This window comes from Scleropages formosus, chromosome 3 (assembly GCF_900964775.1).
Source record: "Scleropages formosus chromosome 3, fSclFor1.1, whole genome shotgun sequence".
In the NCBI taxonomy this organism is placed as follows: Eukaryota; Metazoa; Chordata; class Actinopteri; order Osteoglossiformes; family Osteoglossidae; genus Scleropages; species Scleropages formosus.
Genome location: NC_041808.1, coordinates 6,424,506 through 6,437,199, shown reverse-complemented (window position 1 = coordinate 6,437,199; position 12,694 = coordinate 6,424,506). Strand labels below are relative to the sequence as shown.

The 12,694-nt window shown below is 40.5% G+C and overlaps 1 protein-coding gene across 1 annotated transcript; it reads right to left on the bottom strand.

Moving 5' to 3' along the window:
• Positions 1-3,981: 3,981 nt before the first annotated feature.
• LOC108940431 (gamma-aminobutyric acid receptor subunit pi-like) lies at positions 3,982-12,694 on the bottom strand. Its single transcript, XM_018762591.1, has 10 exons — positions 12,623-12,694; positions 9,706-9,785; positions 7,888-8,000; positions 7,686-7,753; positions 7,385-7,602; positions 7,089-7,171; positions 6,409-6,546; positions 6,075-6,227; positions 4,751-4,944; positions 3,982-4,308 (listed from the first exon to the last, which is right to left on the bottom strand). Exons 2-10 carry the CDS (start codon positions 9,783-9,785, stop codon positions 3,982-3,984), a joined length of 1,374 nt encoding a protein of 457 aa, XP_018618107.1. The 5' UTR covers positions 12,623-12,694.

The window sequence follows — 12,694 nt, the reverse complement described above, 5'->3', positions numbered from 1 at the left end:
GTGAGAAACACGATGAATCTGCGCTCCTCGTTACTGTAAGTTGCACTTTTTCTATCAGTGTTTATTGAGAAGTTGTTTAAATGGGAATAAATGTTTTATAAAATCCATTTTTTGATTTGAACAGAAAGAACACTTTGCAGTTCGGTTTCTCCCACATACTTTGAGATAGACTCACAACATAAAATATTAGTGTAGTGACAATGATTTTTTTTTTTTTTTTTTTTTTTTTTTTAAATAAATTATAAATGTAATTTTGGTGGCTTTGTGTTACAGACTGGGTCTGTTTTTTAACTAATTTGCCACTTTGAATGTTTTCATTTAATTTTAAAAGCAGTGATTAAAAAGGAAACCTTTGATGGTTTGGTTTGGTTTTTTATTTCTTTAAAGTAATAGCATGACTTAATATTGAATGAAAAATAAAGAAGCCAGTGAGACTAAAGCTTGTATTAGTATTTTTGTTAGTATTACATTTTAAGCATTCTTAGCATTAATTTTTCTTAGTGTTCACTGATACTGAACTTAAAGTGCAGATAAAAATAACTACTTGTTAAAAAACTACTTGTTCATAATTTTCCAGTCTTGGCAGCACTGACACAGCAGATGAAAACACAAACATTGCCATTTACTGAACTATTTCAGCATAAATAATTTTGAAATTTCTGTGTTCATTTTGCTAGTGCTTTTCTCCAAAGCGACTTACTTTGATTTACCCATCCAGTAAGGTAGACTCCTCTTCAGAGGCAGCCACTTTAACCACTGCACCACCTTCTGCCCCTTTAAATGTTCATATATTTGTTTTACGTGACTCTGCCATCATCCACCCATGTAAGGTGGTCCAGGTTTCCACCATGTTGTGTGTCACTGTCCATGGTACTGAAACACATCGCTGCATGAACTTGAACTTTCGCAGCGTTCTCCCAATAGTTGGACACGTGTGTGTGTGTTCACACACCTGAACTCTTTCTGCAGAGCTTCATCTCCACATCAGAGGAAGAAATGGACTCTCACTGTTTTGAGGCTTTTCCCTCATTCATCACAGGATCCTTCAGTCATGTGCAGCACTTTTGTTACAGCACCTTCTCTCCATAAAGCATCTTTCACACACTTTACCCTGCAGCCTTCGCTGTTTTCACAGAGCTCCAACTGCAGGTATTTAATGTGTTTCTTTGACCTACACAGTCAAAGGGTGATAAGGAGTGACAGCTCCTGTGATTTTGTGTCTTCTACCTGTATGAGATCATGACCTTAATATTGAAGCAAGGTAATATTGGTATGTGATAAACTGTGATTATCTGAAAAGGGTACCAAGATTGTCATTCAGGAGAACTATATTTATATTTATGCAAATATACATAAAGCAAAAGTCAGTAAGTAATAAAGGCGTAATTTTATGCCACATATTGCAAGAGTGATGCGCTTACCTTTTGTGGAACTCCATACTTTAAAAGTAGCCAGCAGTGTTAGCTTTGTACACAAAGCTACTTGCACTGATTTACCCATTTACAGAGTACCTGTTATGGATTACCTAAGTACCTTGACCAAGGATACTATAGCAGGAGGAGGGATTTAAACTTGGGACCTTCAGATGCAAGACTCAAAGATTCAAAACCTTACAGGAATAAACAGCTTTGGATTATAAAATACTGTCATCACCTATTTTAGTGAATGAAACTGGTGTGAAATCAACATTAAAAAGCATAAAAAAATGCACAAAATCCCACAAAAACATGCAGTAAACCTATCAACTGTGAACTGTAAGATGGATATGAAACAAAAAAACACAGTAATAAGTAATATATTAACAAAAAAGTAATCCTGCAGTAAAACGCCCCCAGTGAGATGGTGTTTCCATCTTTCAGTCCACTTTCCATCCTGAGACTCATCTGATCTGAAGTTCAGGGCGTCGTCATGTTTATGTTCCTCCTCCTCCGCTGTCCCGTTCTTAACCCTTCGTCTTCCCTCTTTCTCCTTCCTCCAACAACTCCTTCTTCTTCCTTTCTCCTCCTTCCTTCTCTGCCTTCTCTTCATCCTTCTCTCCTTCTTCTTGTTTCTCCATCTTTCTCATTTTCTTTCCTCTTCTTATCTTTCCTTCTTGTTCTTCCTGCTTCTACTTTTTTCTGCCTCCTTATCCTTCTCCTCTTCCTTCCAGGCCCCTGCAGACATGCAGATGGTCCCAACCATCTCTGCTTCAAGGCAGACCAGCGCTTCTGCCCAAATTGAAAGGGACAGCCTACCGGCTTTTCTACTAACGTGGGGGGTTTTGCCCTAAAACCAAACTGTCTTCATAATCTTCAGTAAAATGAAACTGGTTTTTCATACAAACCGTTAAAGACACTTGAAAAGTGAGGAAGGCAGTAGGAGCCCAGCTCACTTTTGAACCCATGACCACCACATTTGGTCTACATCCTTAATCCTTCAGGTTATGATCTGTTTTTCGTTAGATGGCTTCACTGAACACACTGCGAGACCCCAGTTTTGTTTCTGCGTAGGTCGAGACCCCAGTCTGATCTCGGCTCCAAATTCACATGGGCTGCCCCCGTTCCCCCCTTTTGTCTTGTTGTTTTTGTCCCAAATTGAGTTAAGCTGCTAAAACAATGATCATCATCAGACCAGTGAGTGCTGACAGTTCAGAACACATGATAAACGTATTCTGATTGGTCACAAAGGCACCTTCATGTTGTGCAATTTATTCTGAATGTGAATTTCTTATAAAATCGTTATAATAAAGTTTAAAGTTTCCTACTTTATTTGCATTTAACACTTGTTTATTTGTTGAAGAGTCTTCTAATAGGACCTTAAAATAGCCCTCTTTCAAAAATATCCACTGCTGGATGGCACTTGATGTTCCTTTGGCTTCCGGCCCGAAAGGGAAGATCTAGACTGCGGACAATGAACATTGTGAACTTGAATATTGTTTAAAGAGGAAGGTAAGTATTGTTGCAAAAATGACAAGATAATCCCAAGAAAGGAAGCAACATGTTATGGAAATGAAATGTGATAAGATTCCACAACCTCTCCATCTCAAACCATAGACATGTTTGAAACTATAGCGCCACCTATTGGTAAGACATTGTCATTTTCGTATTAATTCAAATTTAAATGCCCGTGTCCCGAAAACTGGTGAGAGACATTTTCAGTTCTTTTTCAGGGATGGCTCACTTTTGGTTCTCACTTCCATTGTATTGAAATCCAAATGAATTAGCAGCCACACAGCAATCCAACGACAGGCACAATGAATTGCCTTGACATGCAGAGTAGCCCTGAAAAACTGTGTAAAGGGGATGTTTCTAGTGGTTGCCATAGTTACCCCACAACGAACAAACAAACTAAATACACCTTGAGCTCAAGATCAATATATACTAGATACATAGATGGGTATAAAATTAACTGACCCAGGTTTTACCATGTTATTCACACATATAGCATCCAGCTGGTCTAGTATAATCACGTAAAATCGTTTCTGGCCTTAAAATGTTGTCAGGTTCAGTGAACTGTGACAGGAGTGTACATGATCCAGGTGTGTGGTAACCCAGGTATTCCTAATAGCAAGTCAGAGGACTATTTTGATATTATTTGTGACAAAAGAAGCCAAGAAATCAAATGTAAACAATTTAAATTAGAACAAAAGCTGTTGTAGACACTGGGAGGTAGGTGTCACATGTTGACTTTAGCACCTTTAGAAAAATGTCTGTTCTCCAGTGACGGATGAGAAATGGAAAGGAATTGGATAACGAGCGCCGCAGTCATCAGAGGTGTTTTATTTGGTGTATCCATAATCAGTGTATATTTACAACATGACCAATCTTCAGACAAGCTATTTTCATTCCCATAATCGATAAATTAACATGCATGGTGTGGATTGTTATCCTATGTTTTAATAAACTAAGTATCTTTGAAGAAAAGTGTGGGTCTTTCGAATAGACGTAAATGTGAATGTTCATTCACACCCCCCGTCACTCACAGTGGTGTTTAAAAAAGGTTTTAGAAGTACAGGTAGTAGATCCAGTACAGCAGGTTGACCATGATGAAGGACAGGGGGAAGGTCATGCGTGAGTAGTTGTCTATGTAATGGGGGTTCTCCACATGACAGCAGTTCAGAAAGCGGAGCGTCCTCTTGAGGAGGGACACACACCGCACGCAGTCGTCCAGCGTCTTTCTGGGGATGTCCGCTGGGGGCGCTGTTCTCTGGTCTCGAGATGTGCAGCTGGGTGTCAGAGGCTCCCTATGTTTGACCACGCTGGAGCGTCTTCCCATCGGAGCAACGTTGCCATTGATCTCCTCCTCCCAGTCCCGCATCTCCTGACCAAACTGCATCACAAACCAGAAAGCCACATCACAGGACAGCCAGGTACCTTCATCTATATTATGATTTTTATATTTTGACATAAAACATCTCTAAACAAAACTATAAAGAAAGTTTCCTCTTTTCTGTTCCGCAAACTCAAAGTTTTGTCCGTTTAAGTTTGTTGCTTCAACACATTCTAAGGATGTTATTATGAAGCTGTTGAGTCTGTCTTGGCCTGTGTTGGAGCTTAGATAAGGTTTGATCAGTTTTAATTTGGAAAAGCTCCTTTCTTGGTATGTCCCCCGCTTCTGTAAATTTTCTGTTCTTCACTTTCTAAAGCGGGAGGTGGCACCCCTATATGGCAGGTGGTTGACCCAGGCACGTTGGGTCAATAGGTTCAGTTGGCCTAAGATCAGCTGGCGAAGTGACTGCTGTGAAAAGACATGGAAGATGAAGCGCCCTCACCGTGAGCGCACTGGAGGAATGAGGCTGGTGCAGTGTGCAGAAGTGCGCCACTGCGTACTCAATCAGAGCCCCGAAGATGAAACTGAAGCAGATGCCCAAGTAGACGTCGATGGCCTTGATGAAGCAGTTGGCATTAGGGAGGGAGGTGCGAGCGCCCATCATTAGCGTCGTCATGGTCAGAACTGTGGTCACTCCTGTAGCAGCGACATGTCGACATCACTGTGTTACACGGTAGATATAAGAGGTAAAGGTGAGGTGGGGACCTACTGCTTAAGAAGTGTGTTGCTGGGCACAGAGAACCTATAAAAAGTATTCAATCCCCTCAGACTTTGTCGCATTTTGTTGATTTGCAGCATTGAATCACAATGGGTTAATTTGTCTTTTTTGACATTAATCAACGAAAATATTAGTTAAATGTCAAAGCGAAAACATAATTCTCTCTCCCATTTCAGCTATTGAGGGTCGTGACTCTTTCAGAGGTGACATAGGCCCAGGGCCGGGGCTTGGATTTTTGGCACCACTAGGCTAGAATTAATCTGACACCCCATCGATGTCTTTCTCTAAATGAATAAAGGTACACATACATATGACAAAAATATATATTTTTTTTAGATCTAGATACATACAGATTATGAGGAAGGGAAAATTAAATTTGAACTTATAAATGAGGGATTTTTTTGTTGTAAAAACAATACATTTAGGAATATTACATACAAAACACAAATTTTTACTTTAACAAACCGAAAAGCAATTTTTTTTTTCAAAATGGAAATTCATACGAGAATAAGATATATACTGTAGTATACTATGATATATTATAATAGATATATATTATTTACTTTTCAAGAACCTTGTTGCTGATTTGCATGGTGTAGTATTTGTTAGAAAAGCGACTAGCCACCTGTGGACTCTTCAAAACACAGCTGTGTTTATCCTAAAATCACATAAATCACCTTAATTGCACCCAGATAATGTCCATTCAGCTTACTAAGTGACTTAAGAAAACAATGCTGCACCTCAGCTGATTGACATCCATCATTGTACGGGGGGTGAATACTTATGCCCTGTTATGTCATGTATTCTATTTCTAATTAGTTCAAAACTGATTTGCAGAAATGTGCTTTGACTTTTGCATAAAAAAAGTATTTTTCATGTTAGTGTCAAAAAGCCTGATGAAATCCCTTGTGATCCAGTGCCGTAAAACAGTATAATATGAAAAGGTTTTGGGGGTGAATAGTTTTTGTATGCATTGTAGGTGGGAAGCTCATTTATACAGCACATGCAGACAAAGACATGACACCGCTGAGCCCAGGTGTGAGGGTACCTATGCAGATACGAGCAGGAACTGAAGACAAGCTGATCCAAAAGGACACCCAGGAAAGCACCACCAGAGCACTGGAGGGGACATATGTCTCCAAAATGAAGTAGAGGATGCTTCTCTTCAGCTTGAAGTGGAAGATTAGTTTGGGATAGTTACCTGTAAGCAAAAGACTCAGGTGGGGCTCTGGTAACCAACCCCTAACCCACAGAAATTTTTCTCCAGAATCTCAGATAAGCTTTTAGAAAGGTAGAGTTACCTTGTTCTTTCCACTATCTGTGTGCGCGTGTGTGTATGTCAGTCCTGCCCTCTGAGCTGGTTGGGCTCCTTCCTTTCTTACCTGTTTCATAAACAGCTTCGGACTCAGATGTGTAGTAGTCTTCCAGGGTGTACTGGGCAAGCTGAAGTGTGTCCAGACCGCTGACCGACTCATTACCCCGAGTCCAGTGAAACATCACGTCGTTCACATTGTAGCCCCCTGGACATGAAGACAGCAAACACACTGTCTCTGTTAGACGTGTCTTCAGTCATCGAGTCAAGAAATGTCAACGCAGACGGTGCTAAGGGGACCCTGCCAAAAAATTAAACTTTTGTTGATTTCCGTTAATTATTCATATACACCTAAAGGACTTAAGAAAGAAGGGTTCGTATATACAGTACATGTTCATCCATGGGGCAGCCGTTGTTGCTGTTGGAAGAAGCCATTGCCTTGTGGCTGAAGGTGCAGAGTTTGAATTGCCATTTCAACTATAAAACTTGATCAAAGCACTTTTCCTGAATTTGAAAAATCAAACGTAAAATTTTCTAGCAGAAGAAAATTCACTCAGGTCTCCTATACACTTTTTACAGAAGGACCTTCCAGATATGGACCATAACAGTACAATGTCACTTCTGGATTATTACAGAATTAAAGCGAACACAGCTCCTTATAAATTTGATGGCGACATCTTTAAGGTCACACTAATACACACAAGTTCATGCTCACACAGATAAACACACTGCAGGGGTTGTCAAACTTACAGCTCTCCAGCTGCAAGGTGCAGGTCTGCTTGTCCATAGGGTACTTGGTGAGGTCCATGTTGCAGGCCACAGTTGTGGTGATCCTGGACGCGGAGGAAAGGAAAGTCTGGTGAGAACCGTACAGCAGGGTGTGGAGCTCAGCAATGGCTGAACGTTGGCTCCATGTGGTTAATCAACACATCCAGAGAGCACACACACACACCAGTAGGACTGTCCATCACACACACCCAAGGTTCATTGCTTGCTGTCCAGCACATCGACTCAAAGATGATCGTTGAAACACCCAGCATGAATACCTGAGCGCGTAGAGGACCGTTCCGTTGGGGAATATGCGAATGAGGCGGTTCTCCACTGTGATGTCATGAAGAAAAGATCTCTTGGAGTCCACTATGAAGGTATCAGGCACCCAAAGCAGCTCCACCAGTCGACCATCTAAACTTAAACTCTTATTCCCATTGAAACACAGGCGCTCATCTGTCCAGCGCTGCCTTAGGAATATAGTGGCAGTGTAGTCCTAGAAACACAGGAAGCAGCAATAATGGTTAACTTTACACACACACACACACACACACACACACACAAGCGATGCATACTCACCATGTTAATTTCTGAGATGGTGTCAATGCTCGCGATGTCCAAGCTCATCCCCACAGTGACTGGACCATCTGAGGAGGAAACAAAATCCGGAGATGTTGGAGTCATGGAAACTCGGAAATAAGACTGATGGATACATGGAAAAAGTCGTAGTGATGACTTCAATGTTATTTTGTAAATAAGAATAGGCGGTTCGTCTACATACTCTCGAAGAAAGGTCTCAAGTACTTGTTGTAACCCTTCATCAGCTTCTGTATGGTGGGGGGAAGAACTTCTCCCTCCTTCACCTCAGCAGAGCAAACGGAGTCCTCCATCATCCTGGAGGGGGAGGGACAGGACACTATCAAACAAACCACACTCTGAGACCAGAAAACTACGGAAAACAGACGAAATTGACCAATAAGCAGCACTTTTTTTTCTGTCGAGTACTTGGAGACAAACGACAGCGGAAATCGAACAGAACTGTCACAAATACTGCATCGACACTAAATACGCTGGAAAATAAACTGTCAAACATCCCTTTGAGAAACACACAGGCAAACAAAAAAAAATCTGCCGAATCGTACTTTTGTCTGTCAAACAGCTTGGGACAAATGACACCATAAAAAAAAAAAAAAAAAACTGTCAAACAGATAGCACTGCGTGATAAATATATTATAAAACAAGGAAATGTCGAATTTGAGAAAGAAAAATACACACGAAAAACAAATAAAACTGTTAAACAGCGCCAAAGCGCTTTGAGAGAAATGTAAAGTAAAGCGTCGCTAAGCGGATAAATGTAAATGTAAACTGTAAATGTAAAGCAGCCAAACAAAACTCTTTGGGACCAAATACAAAGACAAACGTAATAGCCAAACAAACGGCGCTGTGAAACAAATATCGGGAAAACAGACCGTCGAAGAAACAACACTTTGAGACGAATGACACTGAAACTGATGCTGCAAAACAAAAATGAGACAAACTGACACTAAAACAAAACTGTGAGACAAAGAGCGCTTTGAAATAAAATATTTTGGAAAATAAGTGTGAAACAGCAAAATGAGATGAAATGCGTTAGAAAACATGTGTTTTAAGACAAAGGGTATGAGAAAACGAATAGAGGGTAGTGTAGTGGTTAGTGTTGTTACCTTTAGACCCAAAGGTCCCGGGTTTGATTCCCCCACCTCCTGCTGTAGTACTCTTGTGTAAGGTACCTATGTCAAAATTATTCCACTTATATTACCCAGCTGTATAAATCAGTAACTAATTGAAACCTTAACATTGTAAGTGGCTTCGAAGAAAAGTGTCAGCTAAACGAAATGATACTAACAGGAGCCCCAGTTAATGTTGTCAAAATGATGCCAAAATTTTTTTTTTTTTTTTTTTTTTCTTGAGCTCTGATGCATTGTGGGCATGTGGGAGTTGAGCTAATTCAGTCTTGCAGTGTTACCCCTCATTTATTCATGCGAGTCCCAGAGTGCAGCGTTCACAGATGGGAAGTGTGCGTGTGACAGACCACCCCAGTGTCTCCTCAAACAACCCCCCAGGAGGAACTGCCCCCACGCGCGGCAAAGCGAATCGCAGCAACGGCCGAGGAAGGATAACGACACGGAGTCGGTGGAAATCAGCTCACGTTTTAATACAATCGCTGCTGTGTGCAAAACATGTGACTTTGCAGAGCTCCTGTCACTTGCCTTATATAACCATCATGGGTGAGATGTATTCTTCCTTTTTTATTCGCACTTTATTTATAGACAAAAAAAATGACTCAAAGGAGCTATTATGAGGTGAGATGCTAAGGCTGCGGCTTGATATCCGTGGTTGTGAATTCCTTCACATCAGGCCTGCCTGACTCTTCCCAACCAATATGTTCTTCTCAACACTGACCCACATCCACTCCACTGGAGTGTAGAATCTCAGCGCTGACCCATATGCGCACAGACACACACGGTTCGACACACTTTCACATTCGATCGCATTTAAATTTTCACAAACACACCTCGCAAGAAATCCTTCTTCTACGCGTTATGAGATGCTCTCCTACCTGCTGATGAGAAGGATGTAAAGTACAGCTCCTCCGGCCTTCAGCAGAGACATCTCTTGTGGGTTTCTTGCTGAGATCATCTAGAATAAGTATAGAAACAGAAATATGTCTTCATTCAATGTTCTTTATGTCATTAGGAATCATCTGGTAACCACCATTCAGGTTCATTTAATGGGCACAATCAAACCCTGAACAAAAATCATATCATGGGTACAACCTCTGCATTATACACCATTTCAACAAGTGGTGGTACTGATTCTATCATGTTGATGTGACCCAATGCTGTTCATGAGACATTTTTTTTAATGTCACATATTTACATTTATTCACTTAGCAGATGCTTTTCTCCAAAGTGACTTATAATGGATACTATGTAGCGTTATCAGCCCACACACCTGATTCACCGTGGTGACTTACACTGCTAGATACACTACTTACACTGGGTCAATCATCCATACATCAGCGAAACACTCTCTCTGTGTCACTCACACACTGTGGGGGAACCTAAGCAACATGTCTTTGGACTGTGGGAGGAAACCAGAGCACCCAGAGGAAACCCACACAGACATGAGGAGAACATGCACACTCCACTCAGACTGAGCAGGGATCAAATCCATGTTTCCTCACACCACCCAGGCGCTGTAAGACAGCAGCACTACTTGCTGTGCCACCATGCCCCCATATCATTAAACAATATAAATTATGAAATATATAAATAATATATCATTAAACAAACTAGTGTACTGCATCTTCCATCACTGTTCGTACTCTGTTTCAAAAACCTCCACACGTCAGTGTTGCCTGTAAACTGAAATGTATAGACTGTTTGCCATATATCATTGTCTTACCATGATAGCGCCGCCAAGACCAGTTAAAATGTCCCATCACTGCTAGAGAAAGGAAACTGTTTTGAGAACAATAGTGGAAAAACTCCTAAAGGGAGACGTTCAAAAGTAGATCACAGTTCAGGTAAAACTGATGCCAATGGAATAATAATGAGCAAAGTAATAATCTCAATTGTTCATTTAGCCAAAGATTCTGCGATTTCAGCAACTGTCACCCTACAGCCACCCACAGTCACACTATCATACCCAGGTTCATAATTATGTATCATAACATACTATAAAAATCCAACCGTTTCATTCTACGTGAGTGAGTCTATTATTAATACATTTCTGGACTAATTCCCTGTTTTTCTGCTTAGGTTCCCATCACCATAATACATTATTTATCTGACGTTTTTCTCCAAAGCAACTCTCAAAGCTCAGCTTCTTACAGTGATTTACCCTTTTATACAGCTGGTACACCAGGAGATGGAATTCAAACCTGGGTCATTGCAGTGGGAAATGTCAGCTCTAACAACTACGCCCCCTGCTGTCTATTACTGGGTGCGGCTGGGAAGCTGTGTTATAAAGTCTCATCTCCAAAGTCCAGTCTGATTTCCCATGATTTTGCTGATAAAAGTGAGCTGAACACCAAGTAAACTCAGAGCTGAAAGCCTGTGTACCCCAGAAACAATGGTGTATCATCCATCATTTTACCGCGATATCGTTCCTCACGCTTTTCTTGCGTATTCAGCAGGGTTTATAAAAATCTGAAACGAAGTGATGTGTGAATTAAACAAGGGGAGTGAAAAACTAAGTGAACCGTTCAGCTCCGTTTTGAAGTAAATGGGGCTCCTCCTAACCCACCGCCGCACATTAGTGACGGGACGCTGAAGCCTCGTGAACCATTAAAACCACGTGAACCATTTGTTCCATCAAAGATCTGCTGATTCTAATCGCTGGGTGTGTTTCGCTTCCCCAGTGGCCTCCTTTGAAGGTCCACATATGCAGAGATCCAGGCTTCAATCGCTGGGCGTCTGATCACTTCGAATCGAGAACCTCGCAGAGCTTCACAGCACAATGCACAGAGCTTTTGGAACTGTCCAAGGTGAAACGTGTTGTCCATGGTTCGGCGCGTCCAGACACTGCATTCACACTGAAGAGCTGCGCGCAAAATTGTGGTTGTATGAAGAGGAATTTGCGGGCTTATCGGCTTCCTAAGGACACGCATGGATTTCTATCATTTCTAAAACCAAGGATCTGCACTGTAACGGAATATTCCAGAAAATGAGGTCTAAGAATCAAAAAATAAACTGAATCTGAGCCATAAGAGGGTTTAGCAGCAAGCCAACGGTCTTTGATTTGTCAATTGATTTGTTTTTTTTTATTAATAGGCACACAAGCTAGCAAGTAAATCAAAGCATAACTACATGAATGAATTAATAAACCAGTAAAGTAATTAATTTTTTTCTTTATTTATTATTTATTTATAAAGACAGCATCTCAACGTATCAGGGGTTTTAAAACCGTATATTCAAAATTCAAAGGTAAAACCATCAAATGTTGTTTCTCAAAGCATCTAGGTGTTCATAAAGCCCTCAGATGCCACTGAATTGAGAGTGTTCTGATGTTATAAACAGTATAACAGACACACCACACACACACACACACTCTATCACTGAGATTCAAACACAATTCTGCATCAACCAAAATTCTGATCAGTGACAGGAAAATATACATAATTCACATCATAAAATGTTATTTATATTACAGCTTTTCCACTGTATGCTTTTGTAAAATCATATTTTCTTATTACTATCCCTACAGTATTATATAGTGTATAATATATGGTCATATAATATTCCTATTCATCTTCATACGGTATATATGAAAGTGTTCCAATGGTATCATGATTTTGCAGCAATTCCACCTTCATTAAAATTGCATAGTTCATTCAAATTTGAAACGTAAGCTTTTCGTTTCAAACACACATCACAGTAACTTGAAAATATATAGAAGAAGGCACTGAAAACTGCAACATGAGCCACATTTACCAGCTCCAGTTTAACATCGTAATCTCAGGTAATACTTACGTGTAATGTTGCATAACTGTATGCGGTGTCGTACAAACTCAACTTTGCTTCATTTCAAACATCCTCCTGTAA